Raw genomic sequence first — 23,866 nt, 5'->3', positions numbered from 1 at the left:
ACACAACGTTGGCACACTGCTTCGGCTGCTACTCTAAACTTAGGGTTATACCAGGTCTGCCTGAATACCCTCAGCATGGCGTCTCTCCCTAAGTGTACTGGACCATGGATCTGTCTAGCCATTGGGCTCACCAGCTCATTGGGTAACACTGCCCTTCCATCTGCCGAGACCCAGAAGTGAGCCTCACCCACCACACATCCTGCCTTTTCCCATGTCTGCTTTTCAACCTCGGGTGCGTTATCTTGCATGCACTTCAACTCATCCCAAGTGTCGACAGTTTCCAATATCATGGCTAATTCAGTTCTTACATTTATTCCACCCACTTCCACCTCGGTGAAAGAGTATCCCTGCTCCGCGCAGTACCTCGCAACTTCGTCGGCATATCTATTGCCTTGTGACACGAAGTCCATATTTCGAGTATGAGCGGTGCACTTCACGACTGCAATCCCTGCTGGACATTGCAAAGCTTCTAGCAGTAGACGCACAAACTCTCCATTTCGAATGGGAGAGCCTGAAGACGTCATGTAACCTCTCTGAGACCATAACTGCCCGTAATCATGAACTACCCCGTAACCGTATTGGCTGTCGGTGTATATGGTGACTCGAATTTGGTTGCTTGCCAGGCAGGCACGCGTTAATGCAATAATCTCGGCCACCTGAGCGGAGTGTACTCCTTCCAGGCATCCAGCTTCCACAATTCCAGAAATCGTACAAACAGCGTAAGCTGCTCTCAACTGCCCAACTTCGTCTCTTACACATGAGCCATCAACAAAGAAAATTTCATCGGGGTCAGTCAGTGGCTCATCCACGATGTCGGGTCTCGGTTTGGTGCATAGTTCAGTCACATCGAGGCAATCATGGTCTGTACATTCATCATCATCGATATCACTTGGGAGAGGCATCAAGGTAGCAGGGTTCAAAACAGAGCATCTCTTGAGGGTCACGTTCTCTGCAGCAAGAATGACTTGCTCATAGCGCGTGAGCCTGCTGTTGGTCAGATGCTGTGTTTTGGTCCTGGTCATCAACAGTTCAACCGAGTGGGGCACGTACACCTCTAACGGGTGCCCCATCACGATGTTCTCGCAACGCTCGATACTGACACCTGTTGCAGCAACGGATTTGAGACATCCGGGCAACGCTGCGGCTACTGGGTCTAACGTAGCCGAGAAATAGGCAACTGGTCTACGGGCATTCCCGTGGATTTGGACCAACACAGATAACGCACAACCCTCTCTCTCACAACAATAAAGCAAGAATGGTTTATCGTAATCAGGCATTCCCAGAGCAGGAGCACGACACAGGTCCTCTCTCAGCTGCAGGAACGCCATCAAACAGTCTTTGTCCCATGGTACCGGATCACTCACCTCCTTGTGCGTCAGTTTCTGCAAGGGTTTTGCTTTCAGTGAAAAGTTTGCGATCCACTGTCGGCAATAACCCACCATCCCTAGAAACATCCTGACTTCTCTCTGTGTCTTTGGCGCATTCATTTTCATGATCGCCTCTATTCTGTCTGGTGACACCTTTCGTTTACCCTTCTCTATTCTGTGCCCCAAGTACTGCACTTCTGTCAAGCAGTACTGCAATTTTCCCGGGGACACCTTGTGCCCATTTACAGCTAGGTGATTTAGCAAAGCAATGGAATCCTCCCTGCACGCTTCCTCTGTCTCTGACGCCACAAGGAGATCGTCTATGTACTGGACCAGAACTGACTTCTGGGGCAGTACCAGACTTTCAAGATTCTTCTTCAATAGCTGGTTAAAGATCGATGGGCTTTCTGTATACCCCTGGGGGATACGACACCATGTTAATACGCGATTTTCCAGCTTAAAAGCGAAAAGGAAATGGCTATCCTCATCCAATGGGATCGAAAAGAAAGCCTGACAAAGATCAATCACAGTGAACCACTCAGCTTGGAACGGTATCTGAAACAATATCACGGATGGATTCGGTACCACTGGACAACATGAGACAACTATGTTATTAATCTTTCGGAGGTCCTGCACTATTCGGAATTTCCCATTTGGTTTCTGCAAGCCCATAATCGGGGAGTTACATGGACTACCCACGATTTCCTTCAGTATTCCCTGCTTAATCATGGACTCGATCACTGGTTTTATGCCTGCAATCGTTTCTGGAGTCAATTTATATTGGGGTGTTCTTGGAAACTCAGCGTGCGGTTTCACTACTATTTTCACTGGGTCTACTCCCTTGACCAGTCCGATCTCTTCCCCAGTGAAATCCCACACTTCTGGTGCTACGGTCTCTCTCAGATCCCATGGGAGCTCATCCACGGTCAAAGTGGGATACAGCTCCACACATATTCTGGAATTTGCGACTTTGAAGTCCGCATCGTCATCATTGGTCAACACCTCCACTCCTTGAGGTGTACAATATATTGTGCAATTCAATTTACACAAAAGGTCTCTTCCTAACAGACATACAGGACTAGAATCGCAAACCACAAACTGATGCTCATCGCTGTATTTCCCTATTTTCACCTGCACTGGTTCTGTCAATTGGCTAGTCATTCTCCTGTTTGCGACCCCCACCACTTGTATAGTCTCTCCAGACATGGGCAGGCCTGGAACTGCGGCTGATCTTATCGTGGATCGAGTGGCTCCTGTGTCCACTAGGAAGGTCGTGGGGCACCCTGCCACTTCTGCCTCTACGTAGGGTCCCCTTTGGTCCACATCTAAGGCTGCCCCGAGGGTGCAGTCTTCTCTTTCTACTCTCTGTCCTGTTAGCGGATCAATGTAATAGCATTCCTCTCCTCCTACAAACAGGGGCATCTGTCTATATGTCTTACCCATGGTCCCTACTCTGGGTGGCTGGGGGAACTGGGCTCGCGGAGGTGGAGTCCCCCCTTTGAGCACCTTTCCTTGGTAGGGTATAACCCCTCTCGCTGGAGTTCTCTGAACCTCTTCCTCCTCTATCTCCTGTTCCCCAATTTCAACGTTGTAGGGACACTCGCGTTTCCAATGCCCCACCTCGTTACACTGGTGGCACCGAGTCGTTTTCTTTAATGCGGCTATATCCACCCTTGGTCTAAAGGTGGAGTTCTCCTCATTGCCCTTGTTCTGGCTATACTGTTTCTTACCCCCAGTTCCCGTTCCCTGTTGCTGTTGCTGCTGTCCACCCTTACCCGCAACCTGCATCTGCACCACCATCAGTTTTTCTTTTAACTTCTTTGCCTTCGAATCTATCTCATCACAGCAGTACCTGGCATATCTCAAGATTTCATCTAAAGGTTTGTTTTGCCAACAAATTAAGTGTTGCTGAATCATTAAGCTAATATCCGGTCTTAGACCCAGGACAAACTTAGACACGAACTGCCCAATGTCTTTCGGGTCCATTACATCCAACCCACTATATTGTTTAAACGCTTTCAGCAATCTCTCGTAAAATTCATGAACAGTCTCCTTGGGTTCCTGTCTAGTTCGATCTATTTTGACCCAATCTATGTCCTGCATTGGCACCTTGTCTTTCAGCCAAGTCATCACTCTCTCGTATTTTACCATTACTGTCTCGGACGGCCCATTAGTCTTTGCATCCCTTTCTGGTTCTGCTGTGGGCCACTCGGCGCTAACCTTACATGCGGTCCACAGATCTCCCGGTACCACTATATCAAATAGTGTATTCAGATCTATCCACAGTACCTTGGAGATTTTCACGAACCTCTCCACTTGCTTATACCACTCAACGGGGTTCTCCCTTAATTTTGGGAAAGAGTTGGTAAAGGCTGCTAAGTCCCCCCTACTCCATGGCACATGCACATAGTTCCCATTTGCAACCTCACGCAAAGGGTATGCCTCTACTCTTTGTAATCCTCCTGGTGTCATACCAAGCATGCTTCTCCTGACGGTCCCCTTCTTGGACCACCTTTCCTCCCACTTATCCAGTGCCCTCCACGTTCTTATTCCCGTGATCAGTTCCCTTATGTGTGTTTTCAATCCTATTGTTCTTCTCTCATCCAAGTCTCGATCTGAGTAATGTAGCCTGTGGTTACCCTGTAACGCTTTAGTCCGTGACAGGTCCACCATATATTTGCCTGCTAGTTCAACTAATTTCTCATGGATCGCTCTCGCCTTCCGGGTGATGTCCTTTGCCATGAACAGTATTTCATCCTGCTCATACATCTCCATTCTTTCTAGGGGCAAGATACCATCCACCATGTCATCCAGATCTGACTTTAAGCTGGCGACATCGAGTCTCTTGGCTTTTATCTCTGCTCGCAATATGTCTTTTGAAGGGGGTTCACTGGCCTCTCTGCCATCCCAACTCCGAGCCCTACGCTTGGGCTCCGGAGAGTTAAAGAGAGCCCTACCTTCCTCCCATCTCTCTAAATCCCACGCTCGGCCATCCTGCCTGGGGAGGTGATGAAACACAGGCCTGTTTCCCCCTATCCCATTTTGTCCATTCTCCTTGGCTCCCCTTCCTTCATGGCAAGGTTCACCGTGGTTCTCTACCCTGCCCTCATTCTCTCGTAGTCTAGTGTCACTCAGTATCTGGTAAGATCCTTCCCGGTTCCCCATATCCCCTGGACAGCGTTCCTGTCCGTAATCACAGGGATCTTGGCGAGACTTCTCGCAACTCCCGTTCTGTCCACTATTCCCAGACACATAGTGGGTGCACTTGAAACTGTTTCTATACTCCTGCGTCCTCCGGTCTCCTTCACTGTGTATTGCGCGAGACACCCCCCCACACTCGGGGCCCCTGTTTTCCAGGTCTGACCTCCCTCTTATTCTGCTAGGGCAAGTGTCCCCTCTCCTGTCCTGTTCCTTCCCGTCCCACTCTGGACTGCTTTCACCAGCCCCACAGTGGGTCTGGGTCCTACTGTCCTGGCTTTCCCTACCAGCTTCCGCTGTTAAGATGCTCTTGTGAGCCTCTACGGCCTCATCCCACTTCCTCATGTACTCACTTAGCTCCTGGAAGGATTTTCGTCCTGATCCCCTCAGATCCTCCGGCCATCTAGGGCCCCCCGGATCTCCTGTCTGATCACCTGCCGTATTTACTGGGGTGCTCCACTCTCTCGGTCTTGGCAACTGACTTGGGGAGTTAATCGTATCGTTCCTCCTTGCCATCCCTGCTCTTTCCCTGTCCCTCCATACCTGTTCCTCCCTTCTAGCTCTTTCTGGGTCATAAATCGATACTATAGGGCCTATAGTAACAGGTACTTGCAGGGCATCTGGTAGTGCGTAAGATGTGGCACACTCCGTTTCCGGCCGTTGTACCACAAACCTTCCGACCACCTGCTGCACCGGACTAGGTTGGGGCAGGTCCTTCTTTGCAGTGGGATCCCAATCAGTACTGGGAAGCGGTCCATTCTCCCCTATTCTGCCCCCCCCCTCCTCCTCTGTCCCGTCTTTTCTTGTTTCCTTGTGATACGGGGGTGGCCTATCTGTCAGTAACCTATTTATCAGGCTGTCATCTGTCTCGCTCTCTTCATCTTCTTCTAATGGACTTTTGTTCTCTGGCATTTCTAACACTGGGTACAGTTTATTTACTTCAATGTTATGCACTCTCCATCTTTTAGCATCCGCATCCCATTTGGCATCCTGCACTGCTCTTACCGATCGTTTCACCCTTTCTTGTCGTCTATTCAGGTTCCTCTCGTGCGCTGCCCTAATCCATGCATTGAGAGCTTCAAACTGGGTTGGTCTAGGCATGGGTCTTATTGAGGTCATGACTGCTTTCAATCTATGTAGCACCTCTAATCTGAACGTCCCATACTTTGGAAACGTCAGTTCCTCATTTCCCTCGGTAATCTTACTCCATTCTGATATCCACATTATCGTATGGAGCCCAACATTTGCCGCCATATAATAAGCCGGCGTACCCTCCGGCGGGGCTTCTTCCCCTTCATAAGATCTCCGCCTCTCTCTTTTAAACACCGCTCTTAACCATTTAAAACACTTCATGATTATACGCACAATTTCCAGCCTCACTATTCTGTTTACTTCCTGATGACGATCCACCAATCCTAGCGCGGCTTTGCTAGCTGGCCTATCACAGCGCGGTCTTGCTCCGGCCGGCCAATCCCAGCGCGGCACTTCCTGACGTCACTCGTCTCCTCTTTGCAGCAGCACCCCTCCTTTCTCAACTCGTCTCCCGGTCATGCATGCGTCCCATTCATACGCCGAAAAGAATGACTACTTCCGACCAAGCCGTCACTTCTCTTGACTGTACGTCCACAGTCTATCTGTAATTGTCATACCAATTGACGAAACGTCCTCCGTCTCTCTGATAGGTTGCTTACACACAGTAACTTCCGACCAGCGTCCGTTACTCACACACTCACTCTTACGTTCCCCCTATCACGGTCCTGCGGGCGATCAATGGTACCTCATGACCCCCTTCACTCTGGTTTGACAATTACTCTGGATGTCCGATACACCCGAACCACTTAAGCTCGCCTTGAACTTAAGATTTTCACCGGTTGCGCGTGCTCACAACCTGTTCCACAATCACTCTACAGGCATTCAACTCCGCCAGACATTACAACATAGGTACAGCACAAAAACACCGCAATCTACCACGCATGACCCTTTATACTCACTCTCGACCGATACTGCTGCTTTTCTGTCTTACGTCATCCGGACCTTCTTCGGCGGGCGGTTCTTCCGATCATCGATCTCTAGGGACCTTGGGGTAATCTAACCTGGCCTAGGTCACCTTCCTCAAGAAGACAACCATCCTCTATAGCTACCAACTGCTGGGGCGGGATTTTGATCGCTATCTTATCACCTTTGATCTAAACCCCGTTCTGGTCGACTGAACCTTTGTTGCCTGTCTTTGAGGAAAGAAGGTGCATCTCTTACCAGGTTAGTTCAATCAATAATGGACTCCGCTCGGAAGAACCACAAACAACTTCTAGCTTTCAAGGATTTATTATAAAGTAAGGGTAAGTTGTAAGTACAAGCATCTCAGCATAATATTCACCAGATACATGGGTACGATTACATACATGTGCTCTCTGAAAACCCTCAGACGAGCAAAGAAAACTACCAAAACTAGCTCCAATATTAATAGAGCTGCCAGCATGGACACATATTGTGATCTCTCAATCATTTACAGGCGGAGTAAAAGGTCAGGTTAGGCTGTCCCTACCCTGCTCTGGATGGTATCCCTACTTAACAGAATCCCAACCTACCAAAAGGTGTCAGCGGTGAATGACTCCCTAGGGAGATCACCCACTCTTAGTCTCTAGATGAAAACCTATAATCGCCGGTCATGACCCCTCTCTGCCTACCCATCCGCTCTCTAAAGGGTCCTCAGGCGTCTGCTCTAACTCCACCCAGGGGTGCTGTCCCTAATACAAAAACACAATCTCATTTGAGACGCCCCTCGAGAGACGCCCCTCTCGTGATGTAGCTTCTGGCTTTTTCCATGGGTTTCTTCATTGAGGCCTCGTGCGTTAGAGTTGACCTTGCTTCTCAGACTCTTCTCCGGCCCGCTGATACCCCTCAAACATTCCTAAACCCTCCTCCAGGTCTGGTTCATTTCCCTGAACAACCTTCTATTCATTCCGCATATAATTGGATCCCCCTTTCCATTTGTAGACAGACATCCGCAGCCAGGATCCCAATTCTCATAAACTTCTAACAGAAGTTTGCAACATTTCGTCTCGGCGCACTTGGCTCATACTAATACGTGTAAATCAAACATGGCTAAACATTTCAGGCCTACAACATTTCTCATAGTGATTATATTCTTCAAATCCTTCATTAATCAACATCATGTTAATAGTCTGCTTTATGATTATATAAACACATCTATATAATATAAACCTATTACATACCTAACTACTAAATATCATTTAGTGCAACCCACGTCGTGAAAAAGGAATACCTTTCCCAAACCCTTTCTGCTCTGGCCCTGAGGCCTACTCCGTTCTGTGCTTACAGCATGTCATTCTTTCAATTTAGCAGCCACACGACATGGGTTCAGGATTAATCACGTCTAATAAGGTTATACATGTGTATACATTTCTGCATTAGTTCCACTTCTACATAAATCTCTGGATTAACTACACATTTCGGAATATAAGTGAATATAATGTTAGCACTCATGGCATTTCTCTTCATGATAGTGCGTACTACGTGTAAGTGTGATGCACTGCTACAATTCGTTCAGTTTGCGCTCTCTCAATGGCACTTATTACTGTGGGAACATAGATGCATCAACCCTCTATTTTGACTGACACTACCAAATTACATTTCTTGAAATAGCTTTTTTTCTAGTTACTACAAAGACAGTTTCCTCCGTCTTACCACTGATGTGCTTCATGTCTTTTTTTTTACCAAGTGTTCTCTTTACACCTGCTTTCCATTTTGAACTGTGGACATTTAAGGAACATTAACAAAACTGGTGGTGGCAGTTGTCAATGCTCAATTTCCGAACTACAAATACGTACTCACAACCTCACTCATTTCCCTGTGGACCAAACAGAGGGTTTCGCATGGATCCTCTGTTTTATGTTGAGGCAGTGCAGTGATGTGGGATACATGGTCCCACTTTTAAGTTTCTGTTAAGATGGCGGCAAACTTCTGATATGCTTGTGAGCAGAGTGTGTGTGAGCAGAGTTGTAGTAAAGATTGTGTAGCATCACCCAGTAGCATCAGTGCACTACAGCCCCACATACCAAAGAATGATGTGATGGCCACATTCAACCATACCACAATAGAATGTCACAGAGATTTTCCACATCGCAATGCCTCCATATTGCTTCCAACCACATAGATCTAATTGATTTAGCAGTGATTAAGAACTCCGGCTCAAAGCTATTTCACACAAGACCCCAGGAGGCTGGGCAGTCCTGGGATATATATCTTGTCTTTGTTAAGCAGATGCAAGTGCTCCCACCAAATTGTGACAGTAACAGTCGTCTTGTGCCCTTCAAGATTTGTTGAGCAACAAATTCTTATTTGTGGGTATTTGTAGACATTTTCCGAAGGTATGTCCTTATTCCTTTTGTTTAATCTGGTGCTTTCCTATAGCTTGACGGTTTCATAAATGTACTCAAATATAATTTGTGTCAGCAATTTGGGGTTTCATCTGTTTATGAGTGCTAATGCCTTCTTCTCCAATGCCTCTCAATATCAAATACTGAATCTTAATATATTCCATCAGCTTATTAGTACTGTCATTGCCTGATTCCTTAGTTGTGACTCTAAACCCATCCACAACGGCTGAGCCTTGCTCAATCTTTGGTGGTGCCATGCCAGCAATATGCCTTGGTACCTTAAGTCCTTTCTGTTTGTGAAGAAAAGGACAAATTATGAGGCCCACTTCGCCTACTGTTTGTACCTAAGTGTCACTCTCTTCTATTAGATCGGGATTTTGTATTGTACTTGTTCACCGAAAGTGTGCATGTTAGTGCTATGGTGAGTGGGGACAGAGGGCAGCAGACACAGATTACTAGTTGACATTAAAAAGCCAGGTTTTTAAGTGTTAATGCCACGCATGTATGCCAGTAACTCTGGAACGAGTTCTTCAGTACACCAACTAGCCGTCCGCCTTATTTACAAGCCAGGCATGGAGGACCAAAACAGGAACTTGAATGGTATAAACCTGAGAGCCTGCTGGGCCTGATATAAATGGAGCTAATGCCACATGAAAATTCTCCATAGCCACTGACAGCATGGTGCACAGCGGGATTAAAAGGGCATCCTCTGTCACACTTGAACCTGTGTACACAAGGAAAACATCTACATCAAACTGAGGATCTGAGGAGTAACCATGTTGCTGTACTCTAGGCTTACGATGTTCTTGTTCGTAATCATATGGTATATCATAAACACTCTTAAACAAAAAAAGAGAGGTCAGGTCAGTCTTAGAACTGCCACAAAACTGGAGCAAAGTTTGGAAGAGTCACACACTCACTCAAGTTGAGTAGGAAGGCCCTCACACACCGACCTAGTCAGTGTCATGCTTCATCACTGGGCCCCACCAAAGAGGCCGAGTGCCTCTTTGGTGTGCTGCGACGCCAGAAAGACTGCGGAGCTGGTTGTGTGGAAAGGGCGTGACGTGAAAATTACTACAATTAAAAGTGCCTAAGAGGGTATCAAGAAAAAATTATTTTAATGAGTGATCCCTAAGACACAGGTGAAGGGTATTTATGTGTCTGAATTTACATGCCAAGGTTTTAGGATTGGTTAAATTCAGCTAAATACAATAAGTCAGTCAACATGTTTCTGCCATACGGGTGGTTTCAGTTTACCAAGGCATTCATCAGGACTATACCCGGCGGTATGGACTCTCTAATCGTCCACCCTAACCTGGGGGCGTGAAAGTGAAAAATAAAAAAGGTGAAAAAAGTGCTTAAAAAATTAGAAGAGCAGATCGCTCATTCTAAAGAAAAAGAACTCCAAATTCAGGAGTGTCTCAGCACTTTAAAACAGGGCGCTACTTGCACCATGGGTCTCGGGAGGAGGGTTGGAGCGCACCTGGCACATCGCCCTCAGCGCTCGCAGCCCGCTCTGAACCTTCGTATCACCTCAAAACCGGACCCCGACGAGGCCTCGGCCTCTTTGGTGGGGCCCAGTGATGAAGCATGACACTGACTAGGTCGGTGTGTGAGGGCCTTCCTACTCAACTTGAGTGAGTGTGTGACTCTTCCAAACTTTGCTCCAGTTTTGTGGCAGTTCTAAGACTGACCTGACCTCTCTTTTTTTGTTTAAGTGCATTTAACCGGGGACTGAGAGAGTGTCCTTGAATCTCCCTACCTCTCCCTTTGTTGTAATATATCATAAACACTGTCAAGTCTAGAGAACATAAACAGGTTCAATCAATGAATCTGAGCTTTGTAAGGCCCAACTACTCACCCACGAGGATCTCAAGGCGCTGGGGGGGGGGGTGACTCTGTTAAGTGCTGGGACCATCTAAAGAGCCAGGTCTTGAGGTCCTTCCTGAACTGGGGCAGCGTGGTGGTTTTCCGGAGGTGAAGAGGGCGGTCGTTCCAGGCCTTGGCTGCGAGGTACGAGAAGGGCTTCCTCCCGTTCTGGTCTTGAAGATGTGTGGAATGGTGGCCAGAGAAAGGTCAGCTGATCTGAGGTGGCTCTTTGGTGCGTGGAGGGAGAGGTTCACAGAAGCTGCTCTGCACTGTAAGGAAACGAAAGTCAAGATGCCTTAACAACAGCTGAAGTCTTACCTACTGCTGATATCTGAAGTTTTAGTCAAAGTTGTGAGACAATAAGCTGAAATTCCTCACAACTGAGACCAGAATGGGGCATCTATCCTTAAGTGGGCAAGAGGCCAAGTCACACAAAAAAACAATTTAATTGGATGAGTGATATCTCTGCCTGACAAATAACAAGAGAAGTCTGACAGTCACTCACTGCTTATCAGCAGTCAACATGGTGCCAGATATCCATGTTGAATTTCCCACTAGTTTCGTAAACTTAAGGCAAGATGGGTGCATTACTAAATTAAATAAAAATGTAAGACTACTACTTTGCAGTAGAGTTGTTAGGTGTCTGTGATAAGGCAAGAGATAGAGGGGGACCTTAAAGGACCCCTGAGATGATTTGTTTGGGGGTTTACTGAAACATAGGAAGTGCAATACTGTCAAACCTCTGCTCGAGAAAGGCAACCACTCACTTTAGCGTGAGACCCCAGACTACTTTTTCCCGATGCCAAGACAGGATGGCTGACTGTGACCAATGCTGCTGATACACCCAGCAGGGTGATGGTGTCTGTATCACCACCATCAACTACAACATTCTTGTTCCAGCACAGAGAGAAAGACATTCCAACTGCATGTTCAAGGTCTGAAGTCCACCGGAGTCGAGTATGTGATACATTTCAAAATCTTGGATGTCAAAGTTAATAATGTAGTAGGACTAAAATAAGAGGGCTCCTTTACATCCAAAGAAGGTTTCTGAGGGCAAAGCATCACAATAGTTAATTCTAACAAGTGCTCATCACTTTTGTCTATGGGAGAGGCCGACATCTGTAGAAAAATGGATTTCTGCACCCACATATGAGTATCCCAAAGGCATCTTGAGGTTCAAAAGTTGAAAGATACGGACAGAACCGTATGAATGTAGTGACAGTAGTGAAATATTCAAGTGCCATAGAAAATTGATAATCAGTTTCTGTCTGGATCAGTTCCACCTCCACATCAGAAAAGAAGTTAAAATCAAAGCAAAGGTGAGATCTGAAGTGTGGCAGGATTCACTCATTTATCAATGGGCAAGAACTGCTGCTTGGTCATGTTAAGTGTGTTAAAACATTTCATAAAGTAATTATTTTACCCTGCTTGCCTGGGCATAAACTCTGGGCTGCCTCTTTTTATTCTTTGCATTTTCCTGGTCTTAGATATAGCACGGTCCCAGGTATTGGCCCTGCTCTCAGCAAGATGTTTATAAACCTGTCCCAAGCCTGTTTCGTTGATTATGATTTGGACTTCAGAGTTGCAGCTTTTTGCAATGGACGCCGTGACGGAAACAGAAAGTGCCAGCACTTCTTTGGGTCATGTGAAAATAAGTTAGCCTGGCTGCCAGTCCCAGGAAATATGTGGGGTCTCCTTAATGATTTCTTCAGGAGCAGCCGCACTTCCCTGCTCCAATGGCCACCTTCCTACCGATCCTTGCGTCCCTGTCAGCAGCTCCCAATCCCTGCTATTCCTCCCACCATGCAATTCCCAGCATGTGAACAGTGTTGGGATTGGTCTGAGCACCTCGGTTGGGAGCTCAGACATAGAATGGGAGCCTGTGTTGGTTTCTACACCCCGCCTGTACAACAAAGCTAGGTGGAGAAAGGCTAGGTGCGCATCATAGTTTCACCGGCCCTCTGGGGCCGACCAAATCATCATACAGATTTAGCAGTGCCTACCACTCCCCTCCCTGGTGCTGCAGCATCACTGTGACTGTCCACACCCCTACCTCAGCTCAGTTGGCAGGCAGCCTGCAGGACGCAAAATAAAATGCTAATAAAAATGTTTTTGGAATACAAGCATAAAGAACCCACCGAGACACTTACATACGTGACATCTTTCACCCCAGACGCTAACATCGCGCTATGATCTCTTGAAACTCGCACCCCCCGCTAAGGATTTGCCGTGCATACGTGCGGGTCCCGAATGTGCTCTAGATACCTGCCTTACCTGTGGCTTTTCTCCTCAACCATTCCCCCCCCCACGTTTAAATCGTAACGATACGATCACTAACATCAGGGCGGGTCTGATAAATGCCAGGTCGGCGGTGAAGCACACCGCTGAGATTTTTGAGCTTTTGGTGGACGGTCAGTTGGAGTTGCTGTTCCTCACGGAAACGTGGATGACCAGCTCCTCCGCTCCTGCTGTGGAATTGGCTGTCCCCAGGGGGTTCAAGATCGCCAGAGTTGACCGTCCCCTAGGAAGAGGAGGCGGACTTGCAGTTGTTTTTAAGGAAGGATGGAGTCTTACCTCGGAGCCCCCGGTTGAGGGTGCAGGAGGTGAGGTCTTTCACTTCTCCATTGTGACTTCCCCCCATTTTACCCTGGGTGGCTCTTTAATTTACAGACCTCCAGGCCAGTCCACTCACTTCTTGGACGCCTTGGAAGAATACATTGTGCCGCGAGTCCTGGGTTTTCCTAAGTTTCTTTTGGTCGGCGACCTTAATATTCATATGGATACCCCTGACTCTCCGGACGCTCGCAGGCTAGGTGAAATCCTTGAGCTCGCCCAGCTAAAGCAATGGGTGTCCGCCCCGACGCATTCGGGCGGCCATCTGCTTGATCTGGTGTGTTCCAATTTCCCTATGCAATCTGTGGCCATTGAAAAAACAACCTGGTCCGACCATTCACTGGTTCGATTTATGTGGGAGATGGAAGAGCTTAGTCCTCCACCTCTTTCCTGTTATTCCCAAAAAATTAATCTATCTCTGTTTAGACAGGTATTGGAAAAAACCTGTCCAAACTCGGGGATAATTATGGACGATGTGGTTGACGGGTTTAATGAGTGGATACGGCAGGCGGCTGCTGCATCCACTAAGCAAACTTCGCTAGCCAGAGCTAGACGCGCTCCCTCTCAACCCTGGTTTTCCCCTGACCTGAGGGAAATGAAACTGGGGTGCAAAAAACTCGAACGCGTGTGGAGATGTGCATATAGCCCTGAGGCCAAATCTGCCCTACGATTTGCCCAAAAAGATTACTATGCTGCAATCAAGGTGGCTAAAGGGAACTATTATGTGGGGCGAATTGCCAAGGCAGATAACAATGGCAGGGAGATCTTTGCCATTGTTAAAAGCTTTGTTGCACCTGTCGCTGAGGCTGCTTCTCTCGTACCCTCGGCGCACTGGTGTGAAGAGCTGTCAACCTTTTTTTCTACCAAAATAGCAAGGATCCAGCAGGACCTGCTAGCTGCTCTCCCCAGTGACAGCTCCGCATTCGCCCCACTACCTTCCTATTGCCCATATTCGGGTCAGCAACTCACTAATTTCGCGCAGATTGAGGAAGAGGTGGTTCTGCCCCTCCTTCAGTCCCTAAAATCTGGCTCTCCATCTGACCCATGTCCGGCCCGGGTGCTGTCGGAGGTGGCAGATTTGGTCTGTGATGAGACCACGCAGATAGTGAATCTCTCCCTGGCTTCGGGCGTTGTTCCTTCTGTTTGGAAACGGGCCAAACTTCTGCCGCTCCTGAAGAAGCCCGGACTGGATGTGGCGACTCCGGGGAATTATCGTCCGATTTCCTTGCTACCGGCACTTACCAAAATTTGTGAAAAGGTAGTATTCCAACAACTGGAGAGCTTTGTGGAAACCTCTAAAGCTCTCCATCCCGCTCAATCGGGCTTCAGGGCTGCTTACAGCACCGAGACGGCCTTGGTGGAAATGACTGAGGCTATTCGGGACTGTTTAGACGGGGGTGGCAGAGCGGTCCTAATTTTATTGGACCTCTCTGCTGCCTTCGATACTGTCCCTCATGACCTCCTCCTCTGCCGACTGTCGGCTATAGGCATTGGGGGTGTAGTCCTGGACTGGCTGTCCTCTTTTCTATCTAACAGGACCCAGCAGGTCTGGCTGCCTCCCCATGCCTCGCAGCCTAAACCTCTGTGCACAGGTGTCCCGCAGGGGTCAACTCTTAGCCCCTTACTGTTCAACATTTATATCACTCCCTTGGTTTATCTAGCAGAACAGTTTGGGGCTAAGATCATAGGGTATGCAGACGATACCCAATTGCTGTTTACCTGGCCCGATGCCGATCTGGATACATCCACGGTCCACCTGTGTCTGTCCTCTGTTTTTCGCTGGCTAACGGAGGCCCAGCTGAAGTGCAACGAGGACAAGTCAGAGGTGCTCTTTTATGGTACCTTCCCCCCTTCGTTTAGGAGCTCACTGTGGCCATCTAACATTCCCGGCCCTAGTGAGATGGGGAGACCTGCCAAAAATCTTGCCATTTGGTTTGCGGAGGACCTGAAATTTGAGCATCACGTTAAGAAGCTGACAGGCACCTGCTTCGCCACCTTGAGAATGCTACGCAAATTCTTCCCCCTACTTCCTAGGGAGGCGAGGGAGTCGGTTGCTAGGGCGCTCATCTTGGCTAGGTTGGACTATGCCAATGCACTGTTTAGTGGCATACCCGCCTATTTAGTGCAGCGTCTGCAAATTATTCAGAATGCTGCCGTCCGTCTACTTTTTAACATACCTAGATGGAAGAGCGTTCGCGTGGAGATGCGCACGCTTCATTGGCTCCCGGTCAAGCAGCGCATTATGTTTAAATCTTTGGTGCTGGCTTTCCGGGCAACCCATGATCAAGGCCCCAGCTACTTGAGAAAGAGATTTGTCAGATATGTTCCTACACGTACCCTGAGATCCTCTACTCTATTTAAATTGACTCTTCCACGTTTTAATCGGTTCAGACTTGGTGGTCAGTCGATTTCTGTGATTGTGGCCCGGGCCTGGAACGCTCTCCCTTTCCATCTGCGTTCCATGCCAACAGTGGCTGCATTCAAAAAACATCTGAAAACTCACCTCTTTAAGAGTACAAGCTGACATGTTTTTTTCACTCCCTAAAGTCTTGATGTCTGTTTCGTTTTCCCTTGTTTCGCGCCAGGATACTCCCCAGTAATGGAGCGCGTTATAAAATGGTTTAAAGTAAAGTAAAGTAAAGTAACAGGATTAGAAACATCATTCGGAAGCACTGGGGAATCCTCAATACTGGTGATTTACTACTGCCAACACCCAGGTTTGCTTTCAAGAGAACCAATAACCTGAAAGATATATTCATACACACCAGACCAAGGATCAGACCAGTCCCGACACAGAGAGCTCTGTGGGATCTCCCACCAGTCCTGGGGCACTACCCCTGTGGCTCTTGCGCATCTTCCCTACTGACCAAACCTATTAAAGAAATCACTTTCTCCAATAACTTTACTTGGAAACTGACAAGACATTCCAATTATAACACCACCAATTGCATCTACTTGCTCTCTTTCCCCTGCCATCTCTGGTATGTGGGCATGACCACCAGAGCTGCTAAGACACGCATGAGTAAACATAGGAGCAATATTCGATGCCACAAAGTTACTACCAAACTCTACACTCACTTTGAGACTGCCAGAAACCCTTGCGAAAACATGAGTTGGGTGATTTTGGAAGCTCATCAGTCCATTTCCCCAGCAGCCCTGTTTAAGATAGAACAGGGATAGATTTATCGTCTGGCTTCTGACAAACACGGGCTCAACGATAATATCCCCTGGAGCAGGGGCGGCCTTAGGCATGTGCAAGCTGTGCACCTGCACAGGGCCACCAAACCTCAGGGGCCACCACGCCAATATATATCCTTAATATAATAATCCTCCGAGGATGGATACATATTTCCGTGGCAGCCTCTGGCCGGGTTTTGGCAGCCTCCGGCTCTGTTCCACTTCCAAACACCCTGACCACCCCTCCACCTCCCTCTTCACAGGCCTCCGCGATCTGCCCCGCCCGAACCCCCTCTTCCGGGGCCTACCTACGCTTCCTGCCCAGGGCCGCCATGAGCCTAGTGCCGCCCCTGCCTAGAGTAGCCTTAACAGGACTTAGCTACACCCTGTGGGACATCACACATCACTATTGGTATTTTTTCCACACTTTTGACTCACCCTTGACGGCACTCCTACTATAGCGTTTATACTAATCAAGCGCTAGCTGCACTTTCCAAGATGGCGCCTGTATAAATTTAGGGATTGTGCTACAAATATCCCCCTTCATGTGCCGCAATCTACGCGCTATTTTGCCCTCTACTTCAGCGCCTAGAGTAAGTCACGATACCCTATCCAGACGGTCACTTTTTCCTCCCGCTGCTTCTGACCATTGCAGCGTTGTAATTGGCTAAGGGGAAGAGAGTGAGCCTGCCTGCTTCTGCTTCCTGTGAGCAGAGAGCAGGAACCGCGACACAGGAGTCCGGTACCGAAGGCAAGTTTTTAACATTTTTTAATTTGCAATAAATTAACCCCCCACCCCATCCCTGCACGCCCCGCCCCCTACCCGCAATTCATGCCGTCCGCGACTGGCTCTGGATAGATACAGAATACATTATTTGCATCGCAAAATATTAAAGTCAAACTCTACGTAATTGTTCCAGCAAAAAAAATATTTTCTGAAATGAATTTAAAGTATGTAATGGAGTACAACACATTATGAATATAACAGACAATATTTCCTTAGGTGTTAGGACAAGAGAAACATAGCTGTGCGGCGTGTGCATGAATGGTAGAGCAATTACAGCTTTTTTACCTCGCGAATAGAGCGAAGGTACTGTTTGTATTGAATCGTAATTGTATGTATATAGCGCTTACAACCCCTGACGAGGCGTCGAAGTGCTTTTCCGGCGAGTAGCACGATACTCAGGAACCCATAAAAGGTTAGTGGTGAATTAGTATGGTGAACTATGAAAATAGTTCACATCACTCAAGGTGAAACGAGCTTATGTGTAATACATTGTATGAATATATATTTAATAAAAAGGCCACCTTTAAGCAGTGCGTCACAACAGGTTATCTTGGATTTTCAACATTTCCAACAGGGTACTCATATTTTTCCTGGTGTTATATGATAGCACATATCATGCTGAATGTTTTATTTCTAATCCAGACACTTCCGCAAGGCATTGACGCACGTGCTTAAAAGGCGCTTTTCTCTTGCAGGTGAACGTGGAAGGGACACATTGTGACAGGTGTAAGCCTGGTACATTTGGGCTCAGCGTGGGCAACCCCGTGGGCTGTGGCAGCTGTTACTGCTTTGGGATGACTACGCGGTGCAGCGAGGCGAAGGGGCTGATCCGCACGTGGGTGAGTAGAGAGCTCCCGAGGCGTGTGATGTGATAATGGCGTTCCCTGCTGGCGGTATCTAGTCTTACGGACAAAGGTAACCGACTAATTCAGAGGCGGCAAAATATCAAGCGGCCTTCTGCACCTGTTGTCATTTCGCAGCAGAGGGCAGGATAATGGCCAGCAACCTATCACGGTGGCTGTTTCATTTATATCTGTGACTGTAAATTAAATCAGACCCTTTGGAATGTGATGCTTTTGTGACAAAAAAATAGGCAATCATTATCCGTTGCCCTGGTTGCCAAGCTGAGATAAAGCGACTTACTTTACATCATTACCCTCCAAAATTACAACAAGAGAGCAACCATAGCTTAATTTGTTTAAAAAAATGTTTTAAAGTGCAGGTGCCCAAACTTTTACTAAGGAAGGTATCAAGGCTGCCTAGTCTTGATACCATAATATGTTTGCCCTCCAACATACTATAGGGACTTTTTCTTTGTCAGTTGTATCCTGTCTTTGTCTTCAACCTCCTTTCACCCTTTGCTGCCTTTCTCTTTTTTGCCCTGGGTAAAAAAAAGACGATGCTCAATCAGTCGAGTTCCCCAAAAATGAGATCATAAGCCTAACGTTTGGAACCACCAGCACAAATTAAGCACTCGCTCATCTGTTTCCGAAAACTGCCTGGTGGTGGAATCTAATAAAATAAAAAAAACTGAACTGGGTTGGCCTTAGGAGAAATATGAACTTCCTGATTTGAAGATTTGGATTCGGTGCAGGTGAACACCAAAACTATTCTAGGAGCAGAAACATCAGACTCAATTCTCATGACAACTCCTTTCTCCTTAAAGTTCCAACTGTAGATTTTAGCCTTGCTTTGCCACCTGGAGCTCTCTGGGGGGGGGGGGGGGGGGGGGGTGTCATGGTGCTCCTGTGGACCTTGTATTTCCTGATTGAAATTCTGAGGGCCTTGAGTTTCCAAAGTACCTTAAACTGTGGCAGATTCTCACATGCATAAATATTAATGCTCATGGAAATGCTACTCGTCTATATTCCTGCACATGGAAATAAAAGTAACAAAGTACAGGTTCACTTTTATATATTTTTTGTTTCTCCATGAGTTAAAGCATCCACCCACGAGAATAAACCCCTACAGGCTAAATGAGAATGAGCTGGTGGCTTGGTTGAAATTTCATTGAAACTCATGCATGAAGTCTTGTTTTCGGAGCCAATAAATGCTAAGAGGGATATTTATTATCACACAGCAAAATCCTGCGCTAAGCATTTTGTCAATTTACCGCATATGACAATGATCTTTAAAAAACAATTCCATCTAACAGGCCCACGAGCCCAGTGCAAAATTGTATTGTGCCTCAGTCTCTACTGTGAGGGTCATCATATCTCAGAAGGTGACATTTGTTCTGAAATAGATTCCCAAGAGCATCCATTCCACTGATTTCACTCTTTGTGCTTCCAGCATTATGCAGTTTAGAGTCTTTGCTGCACTGACTTGAAAATATACATGTCCACATAATGGTGCAGCAATTAGATTTCTAAATCAGGCCTCCAATCTTGTGAGGATAGTTGATTGGAGTTGGTCATCTTTGGGTCATTCTCATCTGTTCTAGGACCACAGTTTTGGGACAAATCTCCTATACTGCAAAGTTATACAGTCATCTAACCTAGGAAGAGTTGTTTATTCCCATTATGTGTGCCACATACTGTTTTCACTCACTTTTTTTTTATATCTTTCACGTCTTACCAAGATGGGGAATCACACACAACCTCACAGCCAACATCCTCTAAGCCAAAGGGATACATTTTGAACATGATTTCTGAAAACACTTTTTAAAAATGGCAATAGGTAACTACTGCGTCTGAGGTCAGGGTGTGATTCCTAAGAAGCCCCGTCCACCTATCTGGGGCCTCATTACACACTATGGTGCGCTCTCTTTGGTTGCGCCAGGCTCACCAGTCAAAGCATGCGCCCGGCACTAATAAGGAGAGTGTGCCGTATTATATTGAATGCGCTGCCCCCAAGGCAGCCACAAAATTGTATTGCCTGGGTGCAGGGCATTCAAGGGAAATATGGAGCTGCTTTGAAGCAGCTTCTCCATTTTTCACTTTGCAGATGGCAACACGTCTGCACTTTTAAGGGGGATTAAAGATCTCCTTGCAGGTGGGTGCAGTGAGTGACTGCACCCGCCTGCAAATAAATGTTTGGGGGAGTCCATAGGACCCCCTTTCCCTACTTCAGGGGGCTGCCATTGGGGGCACACTGACAGGTTATTTCCCTTTGTGCTCACTGTTATAGAACGGCACAGGCACAGAGGCATAGGCATTCCCACATTTGCATGGGGCCATGCCCCCCCACTGCAAATGAGGGAACACCCTCTGGTGATGGCAATATATGTGTGTTAGCGCTATCTGTATTATAGAAAGGACTGCACAAGCATCTATGGCCCATTCTGTAACACCATAGTGCCCCATGGTGTGCAAAGCAGGTGCACATTCCGATGGTGCTCCTGGGGCACTTTCCATGATACAGCCCTGATGTTGATGAGAAGAGAGTGGCACATTCAACTTGCAAGCTGTTAACAAGTTGGGGTGACTTAAGCCCATTTTTTGCCCTTTGATTGAAAGATGTCTTGATGGCTCAACTGTTCTCTTACTACACATCATAGGTTGCTCTCATTTGAGGAAAAATACCCTGATAGTTGCCCTGTAAACCCTTTCTCCTCCATAACGTGCTTGTCATCCTTGTGGAGAGTGCTCTGATGGTTTCTTTGCCAATTCCCCAAATCTGCATGGCGCATCCATATTTTCTTTTGTTGAGAACTAAACTAGCAGCTCCACTGCTCAATTGCTCTTCTCCATAATGACTATTAGTGGGTCTCCTTTGTGGAGGGAGGTCCTGGATATGCTACAATACCTCCCCACAACTGCCCACAGTCTTTGTTGCCCTCCTTTGTGGAGGGACACCTCAACATCTCACTTACCTTACAATTGTGTCTAAACCTTTATGGATACATACTCTGGTGGCTCCCTGCCACACTTGTGGGGTTACTTATTTATGTCAGATATATTTGCAACTCTGCCGCCCTTGACATACCCCTCATAGCCATTTTTCTTCAGCTTAGCGGATAAATGTCTTTACGCCTCCTTTATCCAAACATAATTCCTTCTTCCTACAAGAGGGGGTGCCTTTTGTGATCTCCTGACCACCTGCATGTTCATTGCTGCACTGCTTTGTGGAATTATGCTCTGGTGGCTTCCTGGCACCCATGCCATTGATTCTACATATCCACTCTTTAAACTTCATTTGCCTGAAATACCATGATCCCCCCAGCCACCTGTCTTTTGTTTGTTCTTCCTTGTTTTGTGACAGAGTGCGATTTCATGCTGGATGGCCTAAATCCTCCTAACTCCCAGTACCTATGCAACCATAGAGTGCCTTTTTTCAGGTCGAGCCTACAGAGTGCATGCGCTGCCTGCCAGACCTGTTGTAGTCAACAAAACGACTTTAGTTCCACCTGCTAGTTACCATTGTGTCACTCCTCCATCGCTCTTCTTTGCTTCCTCCTAAATAGTACACACAGCCCATAATTCACTTCTGGTCAAGGGAAGGAGCATCGACCAAACACAGTCTCCTTACGATTACTTTCTTTATCTGTTGTTTAACAGAATTTTTTTATAAAAAGTTTGCTTCCCCCTTATTTCTTCCCCCCCACCACCACCCTCTGACACAAACGCAGCATTTTTAAAAATGTTGCTATATGCCGTTGCTGCTTCTGCCCGTCCACCACCCCCGACACAAACACAGCATTTCCCTTAATCATACACCCGCCAACACAAATGTTGTGTTCTGATGCTCTGAACTCAGCACACGCCACAGAGTGAGCCGGTTTGTAAACAATTCCACTGTGAACCTTGCGTTAGTTTCTGTCCATTTCTTTTTTTCTGTTCTCTGCTTGCTACCTCTGCCTCCCAGCACTGAAACTGTACCATGGCATCCTCATACTGTCATATGTTCCAAGCTGCCTGCGAGTCCCCTGTGCTTTTTGTTGGGGGAGCCCTACCACGTCCAGAGCATGAGCTAGGTAAGCTGTTCATTGCTTGTCACTAACTTCGAAGCACTAATAGACGGAGACGAAGCTTACATTTGGAAGGGCCAGGTAATGTCCATTGGGGCATGAAGAATTACAATAGCAGATGTTATTCAATATGACCCATTTCATTTCATAAAGCTTTATTCGGAGCATTTGAAAACATGTCCATAAAAGCACAAATAATACAGACATTTCATACAATTTCATCGAAGAAAACACAAAATATAAAAATATAGAATTATCAATTACAAACAATATATATACAATACAGATCTCAAAGAAATACACATATTACAGAATATCCAGAGGGGGATGGAATAAATATTTAAAAATGTGCATATATATTAAAAACACATACTTTTCCTGGCACTAATCGCATTGAGCAAAAAAGATGCAGTAAAAAAGCAAATGTCCGGGTGGTTCAGATTGAAAATCAATTTCATAGCCTCTGTAATGTTTCTCACTCCAAATCTAATGAATAATGGCTTTAAGTAGAATTTCCGTAACTCAATGTACAAATCACATGTTAACAAAAAGTGCTTAGTGCTTTGTTCAGTTTTATTGTCACATTTACAAAGACCAACAGGGCGCATTTTAATGTTAGGACACGCAACCAGATAATGTACTATACCCATCCTCATTCTGGTTAGTACAAACTGGTGCGAGGTTCTTGTCACCTGTGATAGATATGGTCTAAAACCAGTAAATTCATTCATGCTATTGTATAGTACACAAGTAGTTGACTTAGAATCCTCTAAGAGATGCCTTTCATTACAATGATTTAAAAAGATTGTTTTCACATTAGATTTGGGGATTTCCGAGAGCCTGTAGGGGTCCATTAACACATTGATCCCGAATAATTTTTGTAAACAATCAATAATATATTTGATCCAGGGGATCTTCAAGTGTTGGTCCAGTAAAAGGCAGTCCTTGATAATTGCTCTATTCAATGAGGTACCGTCACTGAGCCAGATAGAGCGCCACAGTAGTATGGGCCTTAGCATGATCAGATCGTTTAGTGCTTGCATCCCTGTTTCGTTGTGAACCAAGGAATTGGAAGTAGACTTGGGTAAACATAAGAGCTTTTTCAGGAAGAGGTTCTCCTCTACCTGAAGGCTCTTGGCAGATGACACACCCCAAACTCCTGCCCCATAGAGGGCAGCAGAGAGACATTTTGCCTGGTAAATATTTAACATGTCTTTAATTCGTCTATTACCCAGTTTCTTGGCAAACAGAAAGACCCCATTGGCGCTCCTAATCATCTTAGTTCTGACCACCTTATGTTCAGTGGCCCAACTCCCATTATTAGAAAAGGTAATTCCCAAATAACAAAAGTTATCAACTTTTTTCACTGGTTCACCATCAATAACGTAGTGGGTTTTACCTATTCTATTAACTTTTCTAGAACCGCATTCCATTACATAAGTCTTAGCCTTGTTAATCACCAGTTTCCTATTCTTAATGAAGGATACAAAACAATCCATTAAACGTTGGAGGCCCAAGGGTGTCCTAGACAGTAGCACTGCGTCATCCG

At 46.6% G+C, this 23,866-nt stretch overlaps 1 protein-coding gene across 7 annotated transcripts in view; it reads left to right on the top strand.

Annotated features, from left to right (window-relative positions):
• Positions 1-23,866, top strand: part of LAMA2 (laminin subunit alpha 2) — a 3,858,378-nt gene that overhangs the window by 2,338,971 nt on the left and 1,495,541 nt on the right. For all 7 annotated transcript variants that reach the window (XM_086927001.1, XM_086926997.1, XM_086927002.1 and 4 more), the window contains one exon: positions 18,104-18,247. In XM_086927001.1, the coding sequence (XP_086783127.1) occupies positions 18,104-18,247 (144 nt within the window). The remainder of the gene's footprint in view (positions 1-18,103; positions 18,248-23,866) is intronic.

Source organism: Lissotriton vulgaris, chromosome 6 (genome assembly GCF_964263255.1).
Source record: "Lissotriton vulgaris chromosome 6, aLisVul1.2, whole genome shotgun sequence".
Lineage (NCBI taxonomy): Eukaryota > Metazoa > Chordata > Amphibia > Caudata > Salamandridae > Lissotriton > Lissotriton vulgaris.
The sequence above is the reverse complement of the archived record's forward strand: the minus strand, read 5'-3'. Positions and strand labels throughout refer to the sequence as shown.